This window comes from Tauraco erythrolophus, chromosome 8 (genome assembly GCF_009769465.1).
Source record: "Tauraco erythrolophus isolate bTauEry1 chromosome 8, bTauEry1.pri, whole genome shotgun sequence".
NCBI classification, from domain to species: Eukaryota; Metazoa; Chordata; class Aves; order Musophagiformes; family Musophagidae; genus Tauraco; species Tauraco erythrolophus.
In genome coordinates, this window is record NC_141472.1 from 15,391,246 (window position 1) to 15,411,712 (window position 20,467).

General features: G+C 40.7%; 1 protein-coding gene across 7 annotated transcripts; it reads left to right on the forward strand.

The window, feature by feature from the left end:
• Positions 1-231: 231 nt before the first annotated feature.
• On the forward strand, positions 232-20,281 carry NDUFS1 (NADH:ubiquinone oxidoreductase core subunit S1). Of its 7 annotated transcripts, none has more exons than XR_015222295.1 (22): positions 232-589; positions 1,316-1,383; positions 1,622-1,713; positions 3,170-3,277; positions 3,546-3,622; positions 3,715-3,796; positions 3,906-4,036; positions 4,793-4,978; positions 5,440-5,574; positions 5,976-6,090; positions 7,094-7,239; positions 7,864-7,992; positions 9,192-9,321; positions 9,800-9,960; positions 11,558-11,712; positions 12,301-12,476; positions 13,202-13,336; positions 13,535-13,607; positions 13,929-14,052; positions 15,185-15,298; positions 17,150-18,406; positions 18,715-20,281. XR_015222295.1 is itself a non-coding variant. In XM_086615779.1 (20 exons), exons 2-19 carry the CDS (start codon positions 1,320-1,322, stop codon positions 14,018-14,020), a joined length of 2,187 nt encoding a protein of 728 aa, XP_086471905.1. In that variant the 5' UTR covers positions 232-589; positions 1,316-1,319; the 3' UTR covers positions 14,021-14,052; positions 17,150-20,281. The 7 variants fall into 7 exon arrangements, 4 of the variants coding, with proteins under 4 accessions (XP_086471905.1, XP_086471906.1, XP_086471903.1 ...); XR_015222294.1 differs by having other exon boundaries at positions 17,150-17,292; positions 17,504-20,281; XR_015222293.1 differs by having other exon boundaries at positions 17,150-20,281.
• The last annotated feature ends 186 nt before the right edge of the window (positions 20,282-20,467 follow it).

The window sequence follows — 20,467 nt, forward strand, 5'->3', positions numbered from 1 at the left end:
GGATCCCTCCGCGCGCTCGCGCCAGGCTGTATCCCTCCGCAAGAGTGGAACGCGAAGTAGTTCCTCACGGGTTGGCGGCTCGAGGGCACAGCGTGCAGCGGACGGGACATCGGAGGTGCAGGGAAGGAGCAGAGCAATAAATGTGAAGTTAACGGCAAATCCCAGGAAGCTTTTCAGCGTCACGAGGGAACTGTAACATTACCGGTGCTCTCCTCCCCCCCACCTCCACCCCCCCCTTGGACCGCTGCCACCAGCGGAAGTCGCCGCAGTTGGACGAAGAAAGCAGCAGGAGACGGAAATTGCCGAGGGCGGCGTGTCTGACGGTGGCCGAGAAGGCGCTGGGCGGCTGGCGGAACTTGCCGAGTGCCACCGTTCGCCGATACCCTGACGGAAATCCCCGAAGCTGTTCCGAAGATTGCCGAACGCGCACGTCGCAACGCGGCTGAGGCTGCCTGCTGCGAAGATTGCCGAAGGAGGCTCCGGGGAGCGGCGGAAAGGGCCGAGGCCGCCGCCATAGAGGCCGAGGCGGAGGGCAGCCCCTGTAGCGGCGAGGAAGGCCGAGGCGCCTCTGTCGCGCGGCGCGCGCCAGGTAACGGCGAGTGCCGTGGCCGGGACGGCGGCGGCCGCGCACTCGCACCGCGGGGACGCCGAGCTGCGGTGGCGCCGTTACGGGCGCCCGCCTCCCGCCGCTGCTCCCGGTGCCCTTGACGGGCTCGGCGGCGGGCAGCGGCGGAGGCGCCTCCAAGGTGACCCCCGCGCCGGGCAGTGCTGCCGCCGGCCGAGCCCCCGGGGACGCCGCCTGGCCGGGGCCCGGCGGCGGGGCGGGGCGGGGCGGGCAGACCCCGCGCCTTGGCCCGCTGCGGGCGCGGCGCCTGCTCGGCTCCCGGCCGCAGCCGCCCCTCGGGAGGGCGGCGGGGCGCCCGCTGTGCGCCTTGGCGAGCGGTTGTGAACGCGAACCGGTTGCAGCGAAGGTGCCGCCCGCTCCCGGTGGCTGCTCCTCCTTGGTCCGCGCTCCTGGCAGCTTCTGCGGAGCCAGCGGCGCGCGCCGCGCTTCCAGCTGTTGGTCACCTGAAGGTTTCCTTCCCCGCGTTTAATGCGCGGTGGCTTACGGATGTGCGAAGTAGGAGCCGTTGTGGAAAGAGCTGCGCATCCTGGAGTTTAAGAAAGTGACCTTTTGGTCTCCTATAGCTCTGTACCCGTAGGCGCACACGTATTTTTTGCAGCTGGTATAGAACTTTCTGCTCTGCCTGCTTAAAACCTGTCCGCAAGCATTTGAGTTGATCAAAGCTTAATGCTGTTTTCTCTCTTCCCAAAGCACCATGCTTCGCCTACCTGCTGTCCGCAGGACCTTAGCTGGGGTCTCCCAGTCCTCCAAAGCGCGTGGTAAGTGTATCCGGTTTATGTTTGTGTGTGTGTAGTGGTAAAATTAGTGCATGTGTAGTTGACTTACCGAAGGGCATGTAGGTGTGCTTTGTTCACAGCTCTGGAATTCTGTGTTGTGCTGCTTATAGAACTGGTATTGTACCACTACTGGGTAACAGTAAGATAAGGAACATGGGGTTTGACAGTTTGCATCTAGCAGTAACTGAAAGTTTTCGTTTTCTTTTTCCATGTCTCTCAGGACGTACAACTGCGACAGCAGCCAGCAACCAAATAGAGGTGTTTGTGGACGGTCATCCTGTATTGGTGAACCCAGGAACCACAGTACTTCAGGTGTGGGAAGCGGCATGCTGAGTTCTTCTTGGACTCCCCATCTCACTCACTTCCTGGCAGCATGTTCTAATCTATACAGAAAAAAAAAAAATCCTTTGCATTGTTTCTTGCAATTCTTTAGGGGTATTTTCAATGACTGTGATGCAATTTCACGTGGCAGAAATCATTTGGAGAGTTCAGTGTTTGAAAAAGAAGCATCTGCCATGATTTCCTGAAAGAAGGAAGATGCATGCAGCTGCAATCCCAGCTGCAAAAATGTATGCAATGCAGTAACAGACTCTGATAAATTCTGGTTGAAGTTCTAGCTCTGAACTCTACGAGACCCCGTAGTCTTTCAGAACCTGTTAATTTTGTATCTTAACTAAAGTGGCATCTCAGCTAAAGGAGGGATGGTCTCCTTTTGGTTATTCTTATGATTCAGAATGCTGATGCTTTGCTGCTTTTATTCTTCTTGGTGTACGGAGAAATGGAACATGGATCTCCCAGCCTGTACTCAGCATTGTTGCTTTTCAGGCCAAAATTTCAAGTAGATGTTTTCCCAGTCTAACTTCTTTTTAGGAAGCCATTAAATGGAGATGTGGTATAGTGAGTTAGAACATTGAAGTACATAGTGTTTGTTTCAAAATATATCCCTCATTCTTTGGATACAAGTTACTAATTTATTTAGACATTAGAATGCCCCTAGGAGGAGTCTAATGTAGTATTTTCTTAAATGCTGTTTTTTATTAGTTTTTTAGTGTTGCTTACATGTGATAATTTTTTGTAGAAATCATCAGAAAAACTAGATCTTGGTAGTTCTTTTTTATTGAATTCAGTAGTGTTTCTTCTGACAGGCGTAGCTAGCGCTGTAGCATAGATCCCATCAGCCATGGGGATTTTATGCAGGAAAGACCGTCTTCATCTGTTCTCTGGAAATCTGTTGCCTCTGTCCTCCTATCTCTTATTCAGCCATGTCATGGAAGAATGTTTCTGAGTTTGGGGTTTTACTGAAGGTGAAGATTGACTATGCTCCAGTACGTTTATAGAGAGTATCTGTGTTATTGAATTATCTGAAGTCATTATGCCTATTGTTATTTCCTTTATATTTTTCAAATTTTTCTCTTTTTGTACTTTTCTTTAAATAGTGCATGCTTTCTTTAAAAAGTTATATTTATTGCTAGTGCCCTATCTATTAGAGAGGGTTCTCTCTATTCTTGGAAGAAAGAATGAAAGAGAAGTTAGTTCTCATTTTCTCAAGCAGTTACAAATTTTGGAAAAAATGTATTTGTAATTGGTAACCTGACATGTTTCTGCTTGATCACTTTTTTATTTATAGTCACTTCTTAAGATGGAAGGTTGAATGCACTATACTCCTGGGCACTAACGCTGTTATTCTTTGAAAAACTGAATAATGTTTTATGAGGAACTGAGAGCTCTAACTAAAATTCAATTTTCCTTTGTTTCTTGTTCTTTATAGGCCTGTGAAAAGGCTGGAATTCAGATACCTCGTTTTTGTTACCATGATCGTCTCTCTGTTGCTGGAAACTGTAGGATGTGTCTTGTGGAAATCGAGAAAGCTCCCAAGGTATTTTTGTATGTTTCATAGGAGTGACAATTTTCTGCTGTGCTTAGGGCCTAGTTGAAATCTTGTAAATAATTGTTTGCGCTATCATTAGCAGACAAATTGTTGTCATTTGGCTGCTCAAAGCAGGTTTTTCCTTTCTTCCCATTGGGCCGCAGGGATTGTTTATGGATCAAAGTTCTAGAGCTCTTACAGATTGGGAGGTTGGGGTTTGTGCCCATGTTGAGAAGAAATATGTTGTGTTCATGCTTGCTTTTTATGATGATTGCAGCCAGTTGCTGCCTGTGCCATGCCAGTTATGAAGGGCTGGAACATACTGACAAATTCTGAGAAGTCCAGGAAAGCAAGGTACCTTCCTTTTGGCCTCCTGTAGCTGGTTAGTTGTACTATTTGCTAAATGATGTAAAGTGGACATTAACTTTAATTTGTGAACCCAACAGAGAGGGTGTAATGGAGTTCCTGCTGGCAAATCACCCATTGGACTGTCCTATCTGTGATCAGGGTGGAGAATGTGATCTACAGGTACAACATCCAATCAAATTGCCTAGACTTATGTATTAATACTCTTGTCTTGGGTGAAATTCTGCTTTCCAGCAACCTGGATATGTCTGTTTTCTGTTGTCTGTTCTAGGATCAATCGATGATGTTTGGCAGTGATAGGAGTAGATTTAGAGAGGGCAAACGTGCTGTGGAGGACAAGAACATTGGCCCGTTAGTCAAAACAATCATGACTCGGTGTATACAGTGCACTCGATGTATCAGGTAATGGCCTTTATTTTTCACTGGAGGAGAGTACTGAGCACATGTATTTGTATCAGTTTGTTACTTGTGAAAAACACGCTGTCAGAGGCAGTCAATTTTTCTTACCTCTTTTCTGACTGTACTTAAGAATTTTATTTCTGGTAGGGACTGATAGCTGGTTTCCCAGAGCTACCAGATAGCTGTCACGCAGGAAATAGACTGGCCAAAACATCAAAGTGAAATCAGAATTCTACAGGGCAGAACTGATCCTGTGGTGTTAGTGTTGAAGGTAAGAAAGTGCCAGAAGGGATTTTAAAACATTAATAAGAGACTTCCTCAGTCACAGTTGAAGACTTACTCATTCTTGACAGCCTCTGGTAGCTATATGTATGCTATTCTGTGGTCCTGAGATTCAGTACCTGCTAACCTGAGCCAGATGAAGAAGAATACAATGTACTCTCCTAGTTCTAGAAAGAACTTGTTAGTTAGGACTAGTCTTGGGCTCAGACTGTGAAACTCACTGAGCACTGAATTGCTCTGTTATTTGATTTAACTCCACCTAGCTTTTGTAGCCCCGTCTGAATGAAATTCTGCAGATGTAAAGTCCTGCATGTGATGACACTGACTAATGCATCTAAACAATTGTGTTCTTCTTCTTTCAGGTGTGTGAACTAAAGCAAATGTTTTATCTTAAGAAAATGAGATGAGGGTTGAAAAATGTGCTATGTTGCTGTTGTACGTTCCACATGTGTTTTTCATTCTTTTTGCATCTACCAGGTTTGCTAGCGAGGTTGCAGGGGTAGATGACTTGGGAACAACAGGAAGAGGAAACGATATGCAAGTTGGTACTTATGTTGAAAAAATGTTCATGTCTGAGTTATCAGGAAATATTATTGACATCTGCCCAGTTGGTGCTCTTACCTCCAAGCCATATGCCTTTACTGCACGCCCATGGGAGACAAGGTATGTATCTTAACTCATACTGATGATGCAGCTTTCTCCGTTTCTGTCATACACTTTATCTTAGAGTATGCCCATCCATGATACCAAGGGTTTTCTTTGATTTTTATTCTCTGTGGTTTTGTTGTAGACTTTTCCATAGAGTGAATCTAACACAAATTCTGTCGTTTACTCACAGCTCATTCAAGAAAAGGAAGAACATTACACTTTGTCAACTATTCTTCCCTTATTTTTGCTCTAAAGTGTTTTGGACTTGTAGGTTGTGCTGGTTGCTCAGTAAACAAAATGTGTATAAAGGAGAATAACTTTGTAATTGTTGAAGACATTTAAAATATCTTGTGAAACTAAGCTCTTCTATGTATATCTAAAGATAAGCCTACAGCACTTTTTTTTGTTTTGTTTGTTATGCAGTCTGTTGCTGCTTGTGTATAGAAAACTGCAAATGATTTATCTGTTCTGAACAGGAAGGTAGAGTCAATTGATGTTCTTGATGCAGTTGGAAGCAACATCGTAGTGAGCACGAGGACTGGAGAAGTGATGAGAATTTTGCCAAGGCTGCATGAAGATATCAACGAGGAATGGATATCTGACAAAACGAGGTGTGTGGGAGGTGTTTGTGCCCATGTGTGCGTTTGTGCATGCGTTAAAGGCACACTTTGCAGAACCAGAGACGTGAACAGTTGCACTGACTTTTGGATTCCACTGTTAATATCGTAAAGCTATAGTGAAGAATAATTGGTAAAACATTATTTTAATAATATAATTGAAGTTACTGAGTTTTTCTGAAGTTTTCATTTTTGTAGTTTTTTTTACAGTAACTTTTTTATTTGTATCAGATTTTTTCGCTTGTTTTTGAGAAGGAAAAGTTAAAGTGGAATATTTCTTATGTTTCTCTTTTCTAATCATCGCAAGCTATTAGAAAACTCAGTCTTAGAAAATATTTAGTATACAAAATTATCTTTGCCTTTGCTCTTTAGTAATATCAGTGGTGTTCATGTAGGTTTGCTTACGATGGTCTGAAGCGCCAGAGACTTACTCAGCCAATGATCAAAAATGAGAAAGGACTATTTGTTTATGCCTCGTGGGAGGATGTATTAACTCGTGTTGCTGGTGTGGTAAGAACAACTTTCAATATATGTAATGTACAATTAATTTCTAACGCTGGACATGTTACAATGATTAATATGAAAACTGTTATATAGAAGAGGGCTTTTTTTCTTCAAGGTTAGAGGGGAGCATTTGACTTCTAATCCATTGTATTTCCATATAAATTTCTTCTTCAGAATATTCTTTCCTGTTTCATGGATTAGACCATCTGAAGAACCTTGTCTTATCATGATTTCATTTGGGGCATTGGGAGAGAAATTACTTTTATTTAAATAGGAAACTAAACCGTTCTCTCAGAAATGTAGGAGGAAGCAACTTTCCTGAATTACTCTGATCTATCTGAAGACTTCTTCAAATTTATTTAAACTGTGCTATCTCCACTTTTGCCATCAAAGCCATTAATTCAGTATTACTTATATCTGAATTGCGCTTGCCTCAGTGCTTTCTCTGCGTGGTGATTGATTCTGCTGCTCAAATGAAGTGCTGCATGACTGCTCTGGATTTTGATTTAGAATTTTATGTGGGATGAAGTAGAATTGAATAACTGTAATTGAACTTTCCTCAAGGATGTTTTTGCCCGTGGTACAGTAGCAGGGTTTGTTACGAAAGCTATTGCTTCGCAGATAATACCTTTGAGTTGAGTTTACTACCTGAGCTTGTGTTATGGAAGTTTGTATTCTGTCTGTGCTGTAGCTTCATTAAAATAAAAGCATTCACCAATCTTCCTCTCCTCGCCACACCAGATGAGAATTAGCCACATCTGAGCAATAACTCGAGTGGGAGAGACCTGCATAGAATATAGAGAGCTGTTCTTTGCTTATCGTGAGTTCTGAAGGAGCTGGAGTTGCTGCCTTGCAGAAGTCAGACACTGCTGATCAGCTTGTGCTACTCCAGGCCAGAGGTTGCACTGCTGGCTTTGGGACGTCCTCATGTAACAAACGTTTACCTGGGCCAAATGGGATTTATTTCAGTGGTTTCTTTTGCTTATCTTTATGCTTTCTCTCTCTCCAGCTACAGGCTGTTGAAGGTAAGAAAGTAGCAGCAATAGTAGGAGGACTGGTGGATGCAGAAGCGCTAATAGCTCTGAAAGACTTATTGAATAGAGTAAACTGTGATACGCTCTGCACCGAAGAGGTCTTCCCTACTGCCGGAGCTGGGTAAGAGTCCAGGCGAAGTTCGTCTGTAATTAGTACTTTAATAAACTTTCCGGTCTGCAGATCACCTCATGGTACGGTTCTGAAATGACCAAGGATAGCAGTTGCTGATGCATTAGCAGGTTTTGTTTGAATTGACAGTATCTGTTTACAAGGAGTACTTATGGATTGTGAGTTGATACATGGTTTCTAGTACAGCAAGAGTTGAACACTTTACTGTATGTTGAGGCTGCTGCAGTTTAACAGTAGGCTACTGAAAGCCAGTTACACTTTGTTGTAAGTTAATTTAGTTTTCACAACACAAATAGAAATAGACTGTAGTACAACTATGGCCATAATTATAAACTGTGTAACAGCAGATGAAGTTTGTGAAGGCTGCCAATAGCTGTAAATGTAGGAAATATCCACATTGTAATTCCTTTAATGTTTTGTTGTCTCTGATACTCATGAAAGAGAGAGGCTTTTACTTTTTATTTGGATTAGTAATTCAGATTGAGAAATCTCTTCTTTCCCTGTTCTATTCCTGAGATGAAAAAATATTTTGAACATCTAGATCTTTAACATACCTTCATTCCTTCCCTTTGCTGAATTCTCATCCTCTTCCTTTCTCACATCTTTTTGTTATAGCACAGATTTACGCTCTAACTACCTACTTAATACCAAGATTGCTGGAGTGGAGGAGGCAGATGTCCTGCTTCTGGTTGGCACCAATCCACGCTTTGAGGCTCCGCTTTTTAATGCTAGAATTCGAAAGAGGTTTGTATTCCTTGGTGGTGAATAAGCGTGCAAATCCATCTGGATTTGATACAGTGCTCAGGTGGAGCTGCAGGCAGTAAGTTGAGAACATTCATCCAGAGGGACTCACTGGATTTAGTTCACCTTTTAGTAAAGGGAATGGTGATATATGTGTAGAAAAAGGGGGTCTCTTCTCCCTGTAGTGCATAGCTGTGTTGTTGTTCATTCTCACTTTGACATTTTATGTAAGTTCATATACTCAGACATTTATTCCTTTGTTACATTACACAAACACGTCAGATTTTCTGTCTTACAGAAGTTTGTTAAAGCATATTCCATAAAGAATTATTTTCAGCATCAGTTTGCTGCTTTTTGTGTTGTTGCTGTAACAAATCAGACGTGCTGATTTTAGAAGCAGTCGTTGAAGTTTAACGTTTTCTTTGGCAAGTAATGTGGCTTTCCCAAACTTTTGAACTTAGCTAATTCAACTTTAACAAGGTATGTCAGCAGGAGAGAACTGAGGTTCATAAAAGCCCTGTCCTTCCTAATGCTAGGATCTTCCATAATGGCCTTAAATTTTTGAGAGGAAAAAATGCATTGAAATTTATGAACGATTCATATATTTTTATAAGTCCGTGCTATGAGAAGCTGCAAAAAAGGAAAAATTTTCTAACCCGCTAAATTTTTCTCTGTTTATCTAGTAAATAAGTGGATTGCTAAAACCGTGAGCACTGTCAAATTCAGAATTCTTTCCTCCTACAAATGACTTTAACTTCAGTTCTGAAGTAACTAAGAGTTAAGTCAAGCTAAGTAAACTTCATAGTAGCTGTAGGCGTGGAGTTTTTTTGTGGTGTTTGTTTTTGCCTAACACTGGAAAAGATGGTTTAAAGTTGCAGCACCTCATTTTGTGCAGCTTTTTTCCCACTGAATTGGCAAAAGTTTGAGGGGAGGAGAGAATCCTGTTACGAGCTTTTCATATAAGGCGTGTTGCTGCACTGGTCCCAAATGTACATAGATAGTCTTTCTAAAAAAACCTTGAACTTGCTTAACAGTCACAATAATGCTAAACTGCGTGTTAGCAAAACAATGAATGCCATGTAAATTCCTTTGAAAGAATTTGCATCCTCTCTCAAGTTATTGCTAAAATTGTAATTAGTGGCTTCGGTTGAGTAAAACTCTGTATTTCTTTGATTTTTCTAAGATGTTTGCTGTGTTTTCAGCTGGCTTCACAATGACTTGCAAGTGGCCCTTGTTGGCTCTCCTGTGAATTTGACCTACACATATGATCATCTAGGAGAATCCCCACAGATACTTCAGGACATTGCTTCTGGAAAACACGCATTCTCCAAGGTACACACAACTTAAGAGTGTGACTGTTACATTTGAGATGTATTGAATAATAACCTGAATTCCCCCCAGAATAGATTTGAAGAGAAGTACCACACTGTTTATGGGGTTATTTGCTTTTGAGATGAGGATAATGATTAGTGTGCACAAAGTATGTGTGAACTGTTAATATATTCAGGTGCATAAAACTTTGCAGTGCAGGAAACTCCTGGAATAGTTCTTGATATAAACCAGGCTGTTTCAATTGCCACTGTTTCCACTTACATGTCTGGTTATCAAGGGTATAGTTCTGTATTGACAGGGTAGCATACTGCTTATAGCAGTTTCTCTTGGCTCTATGTCTAAATGAAATGATGACCATTTCAGAACTATAGCTTTGCATGGAAGACTTACGTAGAAATTACGGGATTTGTTATGTTATCTGCACCAAGAATTGTCTTCAGAGCCTTGGAATGAATTTCTTGAACCTCTACTTGCACAGGTCCTTGACCAGGCCAAAAAGCCAATGGTGGTGGTAGGTAGTGCAGCACTGCAACGCGGCGATGGAGCAGCTATCCATGCTGCCGTTTCCACCATTGCACAAAATGCCAGGACTAAGAGCGGTGTTGGTTCTGATTGGAAAGTCATGAACATCCTCCACAGGTTTGCTTTAAAGCTATTTTGGGAGCCATTTTCATTCACGTTGTGCGTACACAAGTTACCACAATGTATGTGTGCAGATTTCTTTGTGTACACGCGGGCAGCCTCTCAGGTTAGAACCTATAGGGAATATATACAAGTACAAACTAAGAGAAACTTTTTAATAAAAATGAGTTCCTTGACCTGGCAAACTTCTCAGACTCTCCATGAGATCTTATTAATCTGTTATATTTATATGTAGAATTTAAAGTGTAAATTTAGAGGTATAGAATACAAGAGAGCTTAATAATATACCACCGTTTTCAGTAGGATGCACAGCAGACCAACGTCACTTGCTGAATGATTGCTTTTTATCTAGAGGAAGAAAACCAAACAAAACGGCAAGAGTATTTAAATAATATGGTTTCTTATAATATTCCTTTTACTGTGCAGTTTCTTAACTGAATAGTTAATAGAAAAGCTTCAAAACTTTTAATTTTAGAGCCTTTTATCTTAGTTATTCAGTTTATTGAGATATTATTCCTTTTAATAGGCAAGGTTCTTTTGGGACAGTCCTCTACTGTCTAAAACTCCTGTCTGTCAAATTGACAACCTCTGTAAAGGAAAGATTATTTCAGCAAACATGGTGGTGCTCAGATTCAGAGACTCAACAAAGTCCTTCTGCCAAAAGCAGCTTCACTGATGTAAAACTAAGTATAGCAAGAGCAGGGCTTGGTCCTCTGAAGGAAACTGGAATTTTAAATTAAATCCTGCTGTTGAAAGGGAAACATTTATTACCAAAACACTGATGAGATAAGGAATGCTCACAATATCTTTTTTACATGTGGTTTGGCAGTCTTTCATATTGACTTTCATTCTTTTGGTGCACCATCCTCTCTACCGTTAAGTGTAAAAAGCAACTTAACTTATTGGAACTTGTATGTCTGACTATGTCAGACGAACATGAGTAGCACTGAAAGATCTATACAGAGAGAACAGAGAGAATCTTTTTTTTTTTTCAATATAATTGTAAATCTGGCACCTAATTATGCAGGGTTATGCAAAACTGTTTATTTGGAAAAGAAAAAGACTGCCAGAAAATGAAAATTACTGTTTTATTCTTTTAAAAGTATTTTTATGTGTGAATAACCGAATAGTGATGAAATAGTGGTCTTAAGTCTTAGATGCTTCAGACTAGCTGATAGTCCAGTAGCTGGTCTTTCATCTTCCACGTGAGTGCCCTAAATTAAAGGCCTGTAGAGGGTTCAATTCATAGCTGAAACGTGAACCTTGATGTTCCAGATGACAAGTGAGCTGCCTGCCACTAGGCCCTGACCTGGAATGTCTGCCTTTATTTTGCTATCCCATCTTAAATAGGTGAGATTCCCCACAAAAACTTCAAATGGCATTAGTTCGTCAAAATGCAAAAACAACCTGATATTCTGTCAAATACTCTGTCAAAATTTTCAGCTGCCTTTATGCTTCATTTTTGCCCTGTTACTGTTAAGAGACCTCTTATGTCCCTTTGAAATACTTAGTCAAAAAAAAGAAGTTAGGTCTGTTCTGATGAGAGAGGGAAAATCTGAAATAATTTGAAGTCATAATGTGTTTGTTCCTACAGGGTTGCAAGCCAGGTAGCTGCTTTGGATCTGGGTTTCAAACCAGGAGTGGAGGCGATTAGGAAAAATCCTCCCCAAGTATTGTATCTCTTGGGAGCAGACTCAGGTTGTATAACACGTCAGGATTTGCCAAAGGACTGTTTTATCATCTATCAAGGTAATTATTAAGAAGTGTTGTTATCTAATAGATGGAGAGAAAGCCTAAACAGTGGCATATTCTTACAAACATATCTGACCCTTTGATAAGTTCTAGCCTTTATTTTCTGCCAAGAAATAGAACTTTCAACACGCAACTGAGGTACTAGTTACCTATTTCTTAGGTTAAAATGAGAAAATGCTGATGAACAATAAGGGAATATAAATCAGTTGGGTCTTCTGGAGCATAGCTTCAAACCTGGCAAACAACGGCGTTGGTTCCCAGCTGTTCTGTCATACCGAGCCGTGGTCTTACCTTAATTCACTAAGCATCCTTGTTCCAGGAGCCCTCTAAAGCTTAGTGACTATAGGGACTGAACTACCTTTTACTACTGCTTCTAGTCTGTTCATTCTCCCCAGAATATCAGGCAAGTAAGACCTCAGAGCGGTCAGCCTAATAGGCTTTATATTACTGGCTAAGCAAACCTTAGAAACTCCTTTTTTCTGGGAACGCAGAAATTCTGTATTGTGTTAGTAAAGCATTTGTTTTTATTTTGACTTATTTTTGTCTTACGTGATTGTGTACTGTTTCCTTTTTCCATGTATTTAGGACATCACGGGGATGTGGGAGCTCCCATGGCTGACGTTATTCTCCCAGGAGCAGCATATACAGAGAAGGCGGCCACATACGTGAATACTGAGGGTAGGGCCCAGCAGACAAGAGTAGCAGTAACGCCTCCTGGAATGGCAAGGGAAGACTGGAGAATTATTAGAGCTGTCTCTGAGGTACTATTGCTGTTATAAATTGCTTCTAATAAAAATATACTGAGAGGTTCAGTTCCTTTTATATTGAAAAGTGTTTCCAAAAAAGAGGTATGTTTTCAGGGAAATACAAGACTGTAGCTTAAGAAGTAATGTTTTGTATTGAATCCTTTGTTAATTCCGTGAGTTAAATCATACTGTTTCCCTTTTGAGGATAACACTAATATTGTAGCTGCTGTACGCTATTGGAATGCATAATGGGCGAAGCTTGGTCTGCAAATTCTGCAGGTCTTCATGAAGTGCTTTAGAGGAAACTGGTGGGACGATGCAGTTTCTTGCTCTTTAGAAAGAAAACAACATGAACTCTGAGGACAGGATCTGGTATCATTAACGTGCTTACTAGTCACTGGAAACAAGATCCATTGATAATTGCATCAACTTTTATCTCATTTGGTGGTAGGCTATGGAAAGTACAAGTGACATCTGTATGGAAGGAGAAAAGTACTTCTTGTCTTTTTCCTTTGTATAGCAAACAGGACAGCCTCCTAGTTTTTTAACATGAGGAAGTCTTAACTGTAGGCATCAGAAGTCCAACAGAATTGCTTCAGTTTGTACATTATAACTGCCTGCGTTTTCAGGAGTGCAGATTTTTCCTGATTTTACTTCAGGTATGCTGATGGATTGGTAATCTAAACCACTGTGTATTAAATCCCTAGACTTGATGGCATTTCTTTCTGTGAATCTCTTAGTTGGCTGGTATGACCTTGCCTTATGAGAACCTTGATCAAATACGGAAGCGTTTAGAAGAAGTATCTCCTAATCTGGTTCGATATGATGATGTGGAAGAGGCTAACTACTTCAACCAGGCAAATGAATTGTCAAAGGTAACCAAAACTGAAGCATCTGGGCATGATTTAGTGCTGTTGCATAGCTTGATGCTTTTTAAAGAAATGGGCCTTCTTTGTATATAGTACTACAGACATTCTTTGACCTGCACAGAAAGCAGAATTTACTAAACAAATGCTTTGGTAACGAGTTTCTTTCATGAAGCTGACTTTCTTTTTTTTCCTTTCCTGCCACAGTTAGTGAAGCAACAACTTCTTGCTGATCCTCTTGTTCCACCTCAGCTCACAATAAAAGACTTTTATATGACAGGTACGTGTAGTATGGCCTTTTAATTCTGAAATCAGCAATACATTTTACATTGCTTTACAGTAAGATTCTTATGAGGCAATTAAAGCTTTCCACTAAGATATGTAGGATTTGAGTATTTTAAAGAAACAAAATCTTCCAGTAAAATGACTTGGAATTTGCATAAAGCACAGACTATTGAATTATATTTTCAACTAAGCAATTTTCTTTATCCTCTTTTTATGCAGTCTTGTACTAAATTTCCTTTATATTGGGTCTGAGTATAATTTTGAAAATGAACAGTTACAACACACTGACGTATGTTTGGATATTTTTTTTTTTCAGATTCAATCAGTAGAGCATCCCAGACAATGGCCAAGTGTGTCAAAGCTGTTGTTGAAGGTGCTCATGCAGTAGAAGAGCCAGCCAGCTGCTAGAGACTAATCAGACTGCTCCCACCTCCATCCAAGTATTTGTTGCAGTTAACCGCTGTGACTGATACTTTTTTTTCAAAATCTGTTTGCTATGTCCTTGTATTTTTCTTTTATTCATTCACATTTTCATCAGTTCAAATAGTCCCATAATATTATAGGACTGTTGTCGTGTCTGAGCGAACATGCAGCACTCAACTGTACCCAGAGGCAGAGTACATGATGATTGTATACAAATAAATTATAATACCAAACAATCCATTACCTACGTAATTCATACAGTTCGCACTTCTTGCATGAAAAGAACTCAGTAAGCAGCTCAGACTCAGTAAGTCTTGATTTGCTAGGAACAAGTCGACCTGGCAAAAATACCAGATTGTAACCTTCTTCCAGAGTATCCAGGTATCTTAATTTTAAGCACTGGTGAGAGTGTGTACATGCTATTTTTGTAACGCGCTTTCAGAGCAAGTTGTCCCTGTTTTGAGTCAAACATCCTGGTTTATGTCAGTGTTCAGACCTACCACTGCTCTAGGTATTTGTATGTTTCTCCATTTCCTTTCAGTTGAGAAACTGCTCATGGAGGAAATAAAAATAATTTTGATGTTGTGTAAAAGAAAAGCAGTTTTCACACAGCTTCCTTATATTGAACTGCTTTAAAAATTTAGCAAAAATATAAAGGCCTTTAGCTACACCAGTTCAAATACAAAAAAGATCTCAGAATAGTTTCTCTGTGTGCTGATCTTTTTATAGCAAAATGGGGGAAGGGGTTGTGTGTGGTGTTATTTGGGTGGCGGGGTTTTTTTTAAGCTTTAGAATGACTTCAGAACAGCAACTGTCTCTTCTGTTATGTTGGTGAATGTACGTTTGGAAGAAGGATAACTTCAACAGGCTACTAGGGTAATAAGGTTTAGAGTAATCCTTCCAGGAATCATGAAATCGGGAACAGTTTCATAAAGCCATCACTTCCAACTTAATTATTAATTTATTTATTTTTTTAAAGTTACTTTTGCATAAGGAAAAAGCTGCATTTTTCAGCGTAGAATAATACCGAGTGCACGAGAGTGCTGCTGTAGAAGCCTTGGCTTTATAAAGTTCCTTTTCTTCTCCATGCCTGAAATTTTTCAGTAACAAGCAAGTAATTTTTAAAAAAATTGTCTTCCTTCTGCCCAGGAAGAAAACTCTTCTGGTTAACCCGGTATAGCCCAGTGTCCTTACAGTAGCTGACTCAGTCTTAAACGTTGGACATTGTTTGACTGGGCCTGCCATCTTCCAGTTACCAACAGGGTCAGTTCTTTTGGTGTTAAAAAAAACCCCAACTGCTCACTTTATTTAAAGATGCTACTATGCATGTTAATGAGACATCTGGAAATACTGTAGTCGATTTTTAATGTAGCAGTTCACAGGATCCCGTAGTGTGGATGTCCACATAGGTGACCAAGTACAGCGTAATACCTTCACATTGTCCTTGTGGTATGTTACTTCTTTAGGAGGAAGAGGGGTTTATGGCAGGGACATAGCAAAAGAAGAATGTGTGTGAGAACATATGCCAAAAGGAAGGCAGTTGGCTCTTCTCACAGATGGTAGGTTTAAGAGGAAAGGGTGTAGCTGAATCCTATATTCAGCAAAACATTTGGTTCTCAGGTTCCTAGGATGAAAACCTTATTTTTATTCCTGAAAATTCATGTTGTACAAACACAGAGGAATAATTTCAGCTGTGCAACAAGTAAGTTATCACTTCTTCACTTCAAAATTTATAAAGGTTCAAAAGCTTTAGAAAACGATATTTTTTTTTGCCTTAAATGTTACAGCATTATTTAACTCTAGGAGCTCTGGTACACGTTAATTTTTTTTTTTTTTTTTGAAAGCTCTGCATCCTTCAGTTAGTTTGTATAGGAGATTCTTATTTCTATTCAAAAACAGTGTCCAGCCCTTATCTTGAAAGGCAAGCTGTCTGTCCTGCTTCTACCCTCTTTCCTACCTAACTAGTCACCGCGTATTATAGCACTTTGCAGCCAAACTTGATAATAGCAACAAGGCTCTCTACAAACTTGACTGTTGGAAACTAGACAGTAAAGAGAAATCTAAATTAGCATTCTTATCAACTGAGTTTACAGTGTAGCCCTTCCCTTATCTCTTCTGTTTGCCCTGGTGGCTGGACAGTCAGCGCACGTGTGGACTTTTGCCCAGCTAGTGATAAAAGGGTAGTAGCGGTCTGCAAAGGAAGGGAGGTGATGTAGGATGGGCAAAGTATTGGAACAAAAATTACAGAAACAGGACTATTTATACAACTTAGCTGTGTTCATTTAAAAACAAGTTCACCGTTGGTTCTTGCTGGTTTTGAAGCTGCACCTCAGACTAAAGCAGAGCATTATGAGAAGGCAGCAATGAAGAGCTGGGATGAGGGAGGTTAACGTGCTCCAACTGTTGTTCTCAACTGTTACAAAGTAAGGGCTTGCTAGCTAGGGGATACATTGCCTGAGCAGTCAGTTCTGCTGATGCAGCTAACCTCCAAATGCAATGCTGGTGGGTGCGTTTATGCAGACTCTATTGGGGAGTGGGCAGGGGGTTTATTGTACTTTTATTTTAAAGTGAAGACCAGAACCGAAGGAGATTTAATTCCCCAAGTGCAGCCCTGGTACCACCTGGCGGCCAACTGCCAGAATTTCCTACTGGTTGCATCACCAGTTATGGTCCAGTCCAGTAACCTTCATCTCGCTTCTTTCTGTGCGCTCCTGCCTGCACAGACCGTACGGCAAAGAACAGGCCCATGTCCGGGAGAGACGCACGGGTTTAGCCATTAGTATCCTCTTCTCTCAGCACACCCCTGTGCCAGCATAGCTCTGACGTGCAAGCAGTTAACCCCAAACATGGCTTAGACTAAACCTTGCCTTTATGTAGTCTTGTCTTCAGCAGAAGGTTGTGGGGAGTGGAGAAGGAAAAGGGTGTGTTAATTCAAGGTAAAACCCTACTAAGCACTTACCTTTGCAAGCAAGTTTAGGCCAGGTTAACACCAGCAGCCAGATTAGAGAGAAACAAACTTTGTCAAAATACTTCAGGCAGATTTAAGCGTCTAAGTCTAAGGCTGTGATTTTAAAACAAACAAACAAAACTTTTTTTAAAAACTCTGTTCAATAGCCACCTTCCTGGAAGCACCATCATCCCATGGGTACATCCATTCAGTTCCAGAGGGAGACTGCATTAAATCCTGGGCAATTCAGTGAGCTGCTTCAATGAAAAGAAGACAATGTGGTCCTAGGTGCAGGTCAAGTAAAACTGAAGTATGTTCTCAGTAAGACTCTGAAATGGCCAACAAAACTAGGCCATTCATAAAAATAGTTGTAACTTACTCTTTTTTTAAAATGTATTTTGAAGTGCAGCTCAAGGCAGAAAAGGAAGTGCCTGTAGCATTTCCCCAGGAAGTAAAGGATTTGGGATCAGTGTCTCTTCTGAGGCTGATAGATTCAGTGTCTGCTATCTGCTTGGTTGCAGAATATGCTGTATACTCCTGTTGAAACAGATAGAAAAGCATCTCAGATTCATAGAGCTAAAGAAAAAGCGGAGCAGCAGCCTGGCATCAGCCTTAATCCAGAGATAAAAAGTAGTAAAAACCTCATCTCCATCCCTGCTCTTCATAAAATACTGCAAGCGATGGCTAAGCCAAAGCATCCTCTTCCAAAACAAGACAGTCTCTTAATAATGATTTGTTGTGTTGGCCTTCAAATATGCAATTAGATGAAATCACCTTCAGTGATGAAGGGTTGAAAGACTGACTCTTTCAAGGCACTGACAGAACACGGACAGAGAAAGTGCTAACAAGCAAACTGACAGAAGGGGACTTAACTGTGACTACCATCATGGATAAAAAAACAGCAATAAGCAAGCAAGGAATTATGGAGAACACCTAAAAGTTAAGGACTTCACTGACAACAGAAGTAAGCTTTTTATCAGGAGTACAAGAACGCGTTTTATGGGGTAAGTTCTCCCAGAGTTACCCAAGAAGTTGCCTTCCTCAAGAAGCAGTTTTTAAATTCCTATTATTAAGAAAACCCAACCTACTGATTTATTAATATATACTAAAACATAATTATTTATCATTATTCATAAAATCTCAAATGGACACAAGTACCTTTGGGAATGAAACACTGAAGTTTACAGAGAGTCACAAGGAAAACTTTGCTCAGAAACAAACTGAATCCTTCGTTCTGTGGGAGGTATATACAAGTCATGGCTCTCTGTTGTGTAAGGTTTTATCCAAAAGATGCTTCACAGTAACGCATATTAGCTGATGGAATGATGTCAGCAACGTGTCCCAAAGTACCGGGGTATCCCCAGCTCCCCATAGCTGAGCACAACAGAAACGGCACAGAGAGTCATGGGTGACTCTGTCACAAGGTACACAAAACCTCGCAGTTCAAACTCCGAGTGACTCCGTAATCAGCAAAGCCTGCTTTGCGGAACACTGTTAATCAGCGTTTTCCTCTTGGCTACATGGGAGCGTCCATTCACATTCTCCAGCCTAACGCTGAGAAGCCTACTGAGATTTAGAGGCCTCTGTGTAGTAAGATACAATAGCTGGTAGAGATATCTCCTCACTCTGATGCTAATATTGAATTTTGAATACGCTTTAATATTTCAAAGAAATAATTTTATTTCTTCTTGTCACCTTTTGTACACCTGTGTCTATGTTTGAAACAGATCAGGGACGAGAACCATGCATCAAGAAGAAACATACCAAGAGCAAAAAGCTTTATGTATAACAACTTTCAAAATCCAGTGGGATCTCATGACCCCAGACACTAATTAAGCTTTATGCTTTGATGTTAGCTCAACTCCAACTATTTTTGAAAAATCCTGTCCTGCATGCTTTTCCTTTCTGAATTATCCATCACAGGATATTCCACATCTTTCTTTGAAGCATCTTACACTGGCTACTCTCAGAAGACTAAGAGATTGCTGATTTGGTCCAGAGTGGGAATTCTCGTCTTTCCAATTTGCAGTGATGACCAGGACCCAGTCTAACCGGAATGTAAATGAATAACTGAACCAATAGCAGCAAGAAGGACTGGTGATAATGTGTAGCTTCTTAACCGCTACAATCATAGTTAATGAAACATCAACAGACAGAAGCAGATAGTAAAAATGCAACAATATACGTTGAATTAACAGTGGGCTTCCCAGTAAAATGGGAGTGTATTAGGCATTCTGCTGGGACAGTTTATTCCATTCCTTTGTCTTCTTTCTAAAGAAATCTCCACGTGCCCATCATGTACTCTGGACAACCTTCCCACAATTAACAGTCTTACTATTTTGTCTTTGCTGAGCTTTAGAAAGACAACATCGTTTATTTAATGCAGATTAAAATACACATTGATAACGAAGAACAGATTATTTAAGTCTTAGTTAATTACTATTTTCAGTACAGTTCACTATCAATTAATTACATTATCATGCAATAGCTAGCATACCTCTGCTCCCTATTGGTTAAATACTTCTGCAACTATACTCCTACTGAAATCCACAGCAAAATTCCTATTGCTCCCATAAGCTTTAATGAAGGCCCTAAGACTCATGAAAACAAGGCCAGTCACCTGTACTTTGCATTGCTTTGCTAGCTCTTACGACTTCAAATGAAGTAAAGCAAAGTTACTCTGTTCTACATATGGTTTGTCCCACACTTTCAGCCGTGCTGTCCGCCATGGAGGAGTGTACTAAAGCGTGGGGATGAAGGAGTTTAGCAGCTGAATTAAGAAACTGAATTTATGCCGTAACTTGGGTGTATTTGCTAGAGAAAAATCCTCAGACTGCAGACAACGTTTTTGGGATAGGGACTCTCTGATGTTTCTGAAGGTGGCAAAAAGCACGCAGGTTATCAAATACGTACTACTGCAGCAGACAGGGTAACTTAAATTCAGATATGCTAGAGACAACCACTGCAATAACATTTCCGTGTTAAAGAACTGTTGAAATAGAAGAATAACAATTTTTAATAATACCAATACGCTGGGCTTTAATGCTTACCTTGACCTCAGAACTCACCACAATTAAACGAACCAACACCACATAAAACTGCTGCTCAAGACATGGCTTAGAAGAATGTATCTAATCATAATTTCAGGTTTTATTTAATTTGTCACCCTTTTCAGCGTTTGAACGCCTAAAGACAAGATCTACAGAAATGTGGCTCTATATATGAAACTCTCTAATGAACATCTACATGCTTACAACTGTTCCTTCATCTGCATTTTAAATAAATTGCTGATTCCTTTCGAAAGCATTTGAAGATATTGGAACTGTTGCCTCAGAATGTATGTGTCTTTCAAGGAATAATAGCAAGACACTGACATTCCAACACTAATTGCTGAAAACCCCAGACTCTTCACCACATGCACAGAGTCTAAGTCATGCTCCAGAAATTCCTGAGGTCTGCACTGGGTGTGCATATGACCTTGGGAG